The following is an 8579-nucleotide window of genomic DNA, read 5'->3' as shown; positions in this document are numbered from 1 at the left end:
TTAAGGGTCTCTGGTTTCCAGAACAGCTGAGTGAACAGTCAGCCCTACCATTAGGCAGAGTGAGGCAATTACCGCAAATACTTGGTGGGGGGCAGCGGAAGCTGTTGCTCCTTCTGAACAACCCCTAGCCATTTCCTGCTGTTAGGTATGAAAACTAAGTGTGCTGCAGGCCTCTCATATGCCCCTTAAATTAGCCCACTGTCCTCAGATGCATTGTAAGACACTATCCCATTGCCACTGTTGACATAGTGCCATCATACAATTAAAGCACTGTTATATCACCTTAATAGTCATGGCTTCCCCCCAAAGAGTCTTGGGATCTGTAGTTTTTTTAACACGTCAAGGGAAATTAGAAGACCCACATTTCCCTCAAATAGCTACAATTCCAAAAATTCCCTAGGGAAAAGGTTTGATTGTTAAGCTACTCAGATTGTCACTACGAAGGGAATATGGTTCTCCGAACAACTCTCAGCACCCTTAACAAATTACGGTTCCTATGATTCTTTGGCGAAAGCCACGATGGTTAAAGTGATATCATAGCGATTTAAAACTTATGGTACAGATATGACCCGATTCAACCACCAATCTAGTCAGCTTCTGTGAACTGAATGGGGAGAGGTGCAGCTTCTCGTTTGCCTCAAGCAACAAAGTTCCTTGGACCAGCCCTACCTGAATGCCTCATGTCATAGGCAACATGAAATTCACATTTCAGCTGAAATGGTATATAGCTCTTTCAATTGCTGAATTGCTTATAGAAACTGAAAAAGGAAATAGATAGATAAAACTGAGATCCTTGTTTTTTACCAGAATTCCAGCAAAGTTGCTATTGCTTTATCTTCAGCAGCCTCACTCCATTTCAGGGTTGTCATTTGTCAGATAAGTTGCCTCAGTAGGAAATGTCAGTGTGACTGACTATACTTCTCTTAGTTTAAGGGGGAGAACAATTCCACCAGAAGTGGTGGTTTTCTATAAACAACCTCTTTTTTGTTAATCCAGTTTTACCAAACTATACTTGTCTCTGATACAGCTGCTTTGCTGATAAGAGAGAGACTGCTGTTCCTGCTGAGACATAAATTACTCATGGCTTAAAACCTACCCAAAATAAGTATGCCTGTTGAAAGATTACTCTAACAGCAGCTTTGGCAATTAAGTCTATCAGGCCCCATTATTTATGCCAGCTATCTCATTTGTTATTACTCAGGGAATTCTGTACAGCAACATCTGTCTTTCTTATCTAAGCAATGATCAGGTGAACAAGATGTTGCTCAGCTGAAAAGAAAACCCATAGACTGTTTTTTGTATATTATCTTTATATTTCTGAAAAGTGCCATCTTGATAGTACAGGATGGAATATGTAGAACCCAAGTATTCCTGAGGCATTGTTTTCATAGCATACAATACTTAGCAGTTTCTGGAAAAGTTGGCTGCAACAAAGTGGGTACCTGTCATTGTGACACTGCATAACCACCATGGTAGAATCATTTCTCTGAAGTCCTTAAAAAGCCAGCAGAAAAACAATAACTGGCCTAGCCCATGGTTGACCTGATGGCCACTCAGATATCACAGTGGGGATATGGGAGGTATAAAGAAGAAAGATTCATGCTCCCACGTAGCCTAGCACTAATCCCTTGAGCTGTCTGTTCATCCACCCTATTGTACTTTTTCTTAGCACATTTCACATTGTGCAGATTGGAAGCACATCTTCAAACTCATCCAGGATATTGCTTGTAAAAAATGTTCTGTAAACACTGGCTACAAAATGCTGGATATTTCCGGAGCTGACTTGGTGCCAAGAGTTAAGAGTTATGCAGTGAACCAATTTTGTGGGTTTGGGGGAGCACTGAAAGTTGGAAGTACTCTGTAAAATCCAAATCATACTCACTCAGAAGTAAGTTTCACTAACTCTAGTAGGATTTAGTTCCAAGTAAGTGCATATGCTATTGTAGTTTTAAGCAGTTGTTTTGAAGGATGAGTTCAGATTTTTCTCCTCTGGTATTTGAAACAGGGAAGTAGAACATAGAAAAAGTAAAATTAATGTATAAGCAAAGTGGAGTATGGCGAGGACTAATAATTATTTTATCATCTTTAGCATCCTGTTCTAGATTTGTGGATCTAGTCTGCACTGCTGGTATATTCTAAGGTACTACCAATTACACACCTCTTAAAAGCACACTGAGAATGATTTGCCAGATGATCTGGGATATTTCCCCCCCTGTTCCTTGGTTGTTTTCATCCTTTTGCGGAATGACAAATTTATTCTGGCTTTAGAATGCTGTTCCCCCATTTCAGATACGTCCTGGACTGCAGTTCAAATGTTCTGTGCTAATGCAAGGGATTAGAAGCCCAAGGAAAGACCAAGTCAAGGCTCATCAACATGGACTGCTGAGTAAACACAGCCCCAAACCTCTGCTTCCCTTTTGTCCTTTGCATGCTGATTGCAGCATCTGGGCTTGACAAGGCATGTCACCCCCCACCTGTTAGCCTACTTCAGCTGAGACATCAAATACCTCCTCCCAGCACTAGGGAGCCCTATCTAGCAAGCTAGGGAGCTGGGCTGTGGGCCCTTATCTGCCTCAGCCTCTTAGAGCACCTCTCCTGCTGCTCCCTATGCCTCAGAGCCTGCCATGTTCATGGAGACAGGGACTCCTTGGGCTCTGGAGATGGGTCCTGCAGCTCTAGTTCTGTGTACTGACCCCATCTTGTCATCATCCTATGTTACTGTAAGTGCTTCCTACACCAATCTCTCCGTCCCCATCCCCAGCTTGCATAGGTGTGTCCCAGTCCTAGCTACACCCCTCAACACTGTTCTGCCAGTTCATGACAGATGTCATGTATGATGTCCATTTGACCTCATTATACCCACAGGATGGAGCTTCACTCAACACTGGTCTACTCTGACTGACAGTGGCTCTCCAGGGTTTCATACAGGGGTGTCTTCCAGAGCTACCTGCAGATGCCGGGGAGTAAACCTGGGGCTTTTTGCATGGAAAATATTTTCACTGCTACTGAACTTATCACCTTTCCCCTTTCACCACCTTGCTAGTATGCTGACATTCTGAACAGTTATGCAAGTATTAACAGCCAGATATACGAGAATATGTGTTTTGGAGCCAGAACTTCAGTCTGCTGTTTAATGATGTATCGGGTCATCAGATCCCATGGAAGTAAGCAATTCATTTGCTTACTCATTCTCATATTATGAATAATTATTGAAAAACAAGCACATATAATTGTTCTCTCTGTCAGTTGTTGGAGACTGTGTGCTCTTCCGTCTCAGGAAGTGGACCCTTTGGATTCCCAAGCGTGACCATAAGGCTGTGATTTGCTTGGAAAAAGAGACTAGGAACCACTACATCAAGGAAAGCCATACAGTATAGTACAGTAATGTGAACTTTGGGGGCTAACTACATGAAGGAATGAACCAGAAGGCTGCGTATGCATTTGTTATGAGTTCTGTGATCAACTATAACAAGGTGTAAATACAATATATATCTTTTTGAAATCAGTTGGGGATTCAGCAAGATATTTGCCTTTAGTCAGGCCTCCACTGCCTTCAGGAGGACTGTAGCAGTGAGCATTGGGAACAATGGCAGATGAAAACATTCAGTTCTTGTTACAATTACAAGAATTTTTTGCTCATAATCTTGTACAATACAGCACAATGAGCTTTTCACACAGGAGGATGATGACTATTGTATTATCATGGTTTTCAGCTTTACCCTTTCAATTTTCCATAGTTTATAAATGTAGTCTTTGGTTGTAATTTTGTCAAAGACAAGTAAATATGCAGGGAAACCCAATATTACTTATTATAGCATTAAGTAATAAAATACAGAGCAGTCCAAACGCCCCCTATGACAAGCTGGTGTGTGTGTGAGGGAGAGAGAGAGAAATTCAGTGGAAATGTATCTCTGGGTAGGTAGCAGGCTGGTGGGTTCTTCACCACCAGAGGCCCACCAGAGGGTGGGATGAGCTGTCTGAGGATCCACAAGCTCCCTAGCTGTTCTCATTGCCATCACACTTCGGCATTGGGCCGAATCTGGACCCAATCACTGTGCCAACCTGGAGCTGCCATTGAGATCAGACCCGATAGTCCTCCGCCCACTGCCCCATCCTGCCACTGTCACCATGAGCAGCCAAGTTGCGGATGCAGTGGTGGCGCTGCTGCTCCACAAAGTGGGGCAATGAAAGGATTTGGACTATTCCATGAGTGGAAACTTTGAAGATTCTGTTTTGAATAATTTTGTGATATCCATATACATAATTATACATATACACCCCTATATACCCACTTTTTTCTCCAAGGAACTCAAGGTGGCATACATGCTGCTCCCTCTCCCTCAGTCAATCCCCACAACCACCCTGTGAGGTAGATTGGGCTAGGACAGGCTTCCTCAACCTCGGCCCTCCAGATGATTTTGGCCTACAACTCCCATGATCCCTAGCTAGCAGGACCAGTGGTCAGGGATGATGGGAATTGTAGTCTCAAAACATCTGGAGGGCTGAGGTTAAAGAAGCCTGGGCTGGGAGGCAGTGAGTGGCCCAAAGTCACCCAATGAGCTTCATGGACAAGGGGAGAGCTGACCCTTAGTCTCCCAGGTGCTTGTCCGATCCTCGAACCATTGCGCAACACTGGCACACTCATGCTTTCTCTCTGGTTAGAAGCACATTTCCCCACCTTCTATCTTATGTTTCTAATGTTCTCATGAGCACCCGCTTAAAATACAGGCTCGGAGATCCTTTTAATGACAAGCCTGAGAGATTTCTTGTGAATCACGCTTAAATTAGCCATTACGCACAAAAGCCATTATTATTATTGCCTTCTACACACTGTGTAAACAGTAAAAACAACAGGGATACGGCCCCTTAAAGACTAACACAGATTATGGCATAAGATTTTGTAGATTAGAGTGCACTTCACTCAGATGTATGAAATGTTACCCTAAATTGGTCATGGGGATAAGATGGAGATAGCAGCCAGGTTTCTGCAACACGCAATGAGGATTCGTGAGTGTTATACAACATTAACTTAAGTGTTAGATGCAGGTTTTTGATGAGTGGTTGTATTGTACCGAACCCTGCTGGAACCTTGTATGTATGCCAATAAAGGTTTGAGATAGATATATCCATATCTATGAGAGTTGCGGAAGGGAGGAACTGTAAGTAATAACTTAGAAGGGAAATGAAATGCAAAAAGTACACACCATGACTACTATAACATTAAAGCTAAAATGTATGTACAATAATTACAATGGATATTCACTAAGGTATATTGGCATCCCAGCATTGGTAAGCTAATTCACACATGCTGTGGAATAAAACAAAACACAATTATTGCTATTCTGGCCAAAAATGATGGAAATGAACTTCTCAGTGCTTTTTTCCCTGAGGGTATGTGGGGGTACACATACCCCTAAACATTTTGTGCATCTTTGTACTTTTATCCATTTACTGTATTTATTTTCTTCGATTTGAACTATAAAATGGTGATTTTCTTGAGTCAAAACGAGAGTACCCAGAAATATTTTTTTTAGAAAGAAAAAAAAGCACTGGAACTTCTTCAGTTCCAGTTTCATGCTGGCGTTTCGCTTTGAAGTTCCTTTGTTAAGAATGGTCATCTATGATCAGCAGTAGCGCTGTGGGGAGACTAAAATGATACCCCACTTTATTTTTATATTTTTTAATACTGCCATTTCTGAGGTCAGATTTCTGCCCACTTATTCTTCCGTCCCGAGCAGAATGCAGAAGGACCTTGCTGTTGGCAGCAGATGACAGCGTATTTATTTCGCCCTGGAAGTTGGCATCCTCGACAAGCACGCGGGTGATCTGTTCCCATTAACACTCATTAAAGCCTCGGAGTGAGTTTTGCTCCACTTGGAGGAGAGCACTTAACCTAGAGCAGCCGAGATGCACCTGCAGTTGCATCTCTTAGAGCAGCGCCCTGTGGATCTCAAACGCCCCAGCATCAACTGGGGGCGAGAGATGTGCTCCCCCTCCTCCTTTTTGGCCTGTCAACAAAGTGGCTACACTTCTTCTCCTCCTTTCCCCCTTCCCTCCTCCCTCTGCTCTGCTTGCTAAAGGACTGATGCTCTCAGATGGTTGCTGACTTGCCTCCCTCCCTCTCTCCCTCCCTCCTTGCCTGCCTGAGTAATGAGCCTGTCCTAGCACGAGATAATGAAAAGGAGAGAGGAGGCAGAGCGGCCGGCCGGCTTCCGCCGCTTGGAATGCCTTCCCTTCCCTCGGTCCACGCTCAGATGCTTGCCTCTTCGACTAGCAGCAGCAGCAGCAGCATCCAGGGCAGCCGCCTGGCGAGGGAAGGCGGGAGGGAGTCTCTCGCCTTGATTGGCGAAGAGCTCCGCCGCCCCTTCGAGCTGCGCGGGTGTTCCCTGGCTGGCCAGCGCTTGCCTGCCGCCCGCCCTCTTCCTTTGCCCGGCACCAGCCAGTAAGTAGCTCCCGAAAGGGCGGGCGGGCGGCGGCGGCGCCTGCAGAGCAGCATCCCGGCGGCCGCGGGTCCACGCCAGCATGTCCAGCAAGGGCAAGAGGACCAAGGAGCAGGGCAGCCGAGTGACCTTCCCCCTCCAGCAGCAGCAGCAGCAGCAAGGAGGCGACGACGGGGAGGACGAGGGGGCGCCCGAAGCGGAGCAGCAGCGCTCCAGCCGGGGCTGGAGGGGAGTCAATGGGGGGCTGGAGCCCCTCCCGCAGCAGCAGCAGGCGGTGAAGACCCACCGGGAAACCTACGGCTGCTACCCGCCCTCGCCGATGCTGGGCAGCATGTAAGTCCGACGCCCGCCCCCCCCCCCAGCCGTCCTCCCCGTGGGTTAGGTCAACGAGGGATTCGGGGGGCGGGGAGTGCCCCCAGTTTGGGGCGGGAAGGGATCCGCGGTTGATCTCCGTCGGAGGGTTGGGGATCAAAGTATTGGGATTTCTCTTCCTCTGGCTCCTGGGCGACAAAGCGACCCGGATCAGCTTTCCTGGGTTTATGAGAGCGAGGGGCTCTTCCTCCTACTCCCGAGGAGACGGTGGCAAGGCAACAGGACCAGGAACTGTTGACTGCCGTCGAGGGAGGATCTGGTTAAAGGGGATGCCACTTGGTTGGGCTCCAGGTCGAAAAGCTTAAAAGGCTAGCAGCGGAGAGAGAAAATAAGGCTGCCAAGAGTTGTCTCATCATAAGACTGGGCAGGGTGTTTTCACATGGGGGCTCCATGTTGTAAATGGGTTATCGCAATGGAGCCATTGAATTTGACAACAGGTGTTTTTTAAAAAATAATAATAGTAATAATAATAATTGAATTTCCCTAGAAAGGGTAAATCCACATTAAATGGGGGTGAGGATATGGGCTGGCATTTCGGCACCAATTATTTGCATAGATGCTGCAAAAAGCGATGCCACAATAAATACCCGACTGAGTTGGAAAGTGAACTATTTTATTCAACAAGAAAGGAATAGACATCAGGTGTGGGTGGGTGCAGGAATTCCTGCCTGCCGTAGTTGTTAGTTGCTACTACTGTTTGTTGGGATTCTGTGTTCTCTCTGCATTCTGGAGTGTAGTCCTGATCCACTCCACTGATTGCTCTTGCAGTTTGCATTTGGAGTCGGACTGAGTGTGTCTGTACCTGCAGCACTCTGGTTCCAGTCCACTTTTGTCCCCAAAAATGAATCTTTCTGCATTTTCCATCAATATGCACTTTTTTTCTTTACAGAATTGCTGACTCCATTTTAAAGGTATCACCCAGAGCAAAAACTAACTTGCTCAATAATTCGCATGTACGAGAAGCAGCAGCGGCCACCAACATGGATGGCTTTGAAAGAGAAATTCTTGGAGGATAATTCTGTCCTTCACAACTAGCCATGGTGGCTATACAGCTGCCTTCTTGTTCAGAGATAGGATGCTTCTGAATAGTAGTAGCTGGAAACCACAGGAGGAGAGATTGCAGTTGTTCTCAGGTCCCACTAGCAGGCCTCCTATGAACATCTGGTTGGTCACTATGAGAATAGGAAGCTGTACTAGATGAGTCGCTGGCCTGATCTAGTAGGACCATTCTATACGTTAAGTCATCTTATTCCTACCCCCCAATTTGCTGCAATTTGCTAAGGGGGGAGGTGGAACACGTGTGTGGAAGGAGAACCTTGAGAGAGACCATGGAAGTCTCTGTGCTTCCTTTCTTCTGAAAGAATTTAGAAGGTGAAATGAGCAAAAGCTTCTCCTTGCATGGGTTCAAATTCACCGTACAGCAACGGGGAGGTGACCTTTGTGAAGGTGAAAGGGAGGGACAATTGCCAAGAATAAGGAAGATTCTCAAGATCTGGGGCACTTTCAGATAAGCTGTCCACAACCAGTCAAAGAACTTTCTAAAAGGGTGGGTTATAAAGTTGTAAAAAAAATAAAATGAAATGAAGTGGGTGCTTGGTTGGAGAGCCAGTGTGGTGTAGTGTTAAGAGTGGTAGACTCGTAATCTGATGAACTGGGTTCACGTCCCCGCTCCTCCACATGCAGCTGCTGGGTGACCTTGGGCTAGTCACACTTCTTTGAAGTCTCTCAGAGTATTTGGGGGGAGGAAGGGAAAGGAGAATGTTAGCT

At 45.9% G+C, this 8579-nt stretch overlaps 1 protein-coding gene across 1 annotated transcript in view; it reads left to right on the top strand.

Moving 5' to 3' along the window:
* Window positions 1-6162: 6162 nt before the first annotated feature.
* TRPC3 (transient receptor potential cation channel subfamily C member 3) overlaps window positions 6163-8579 on the top strand; it is a 58520-nt gene continuing 56103 nt past the window's right edge. The window contains exon 1 of the mRNA XM_028743969.2: window positions 6163-6773. Coding sequence (XP_028599802.2) covers window positions 6523-6773 — 251 coding nt within the window. The 5' untranslated portion in view covers window positions 6163-6522. The remainder of the gene's footprint in view (window positions 6774-8579) is intronic.

Source organism: Podarcis muralis, chromosome 9 (assembly GCF_964188315.1).
Source record: "Podarcis muralis chromosome 9, rPodMur119.hap1.1, whole genome shotgun sequence".
Taxonomy (NCBI): domain Eukaryota; kingdom Metazoa; phylum Chordata; class Lepidosauria; order Squamata; family Lacertidae; genus Podarcis; species Podarcis muralis.
Note: the sequence above shows the minus strand (reverse complement) of the source record. Positions and strands in the feature narration are given on the sequence as shown.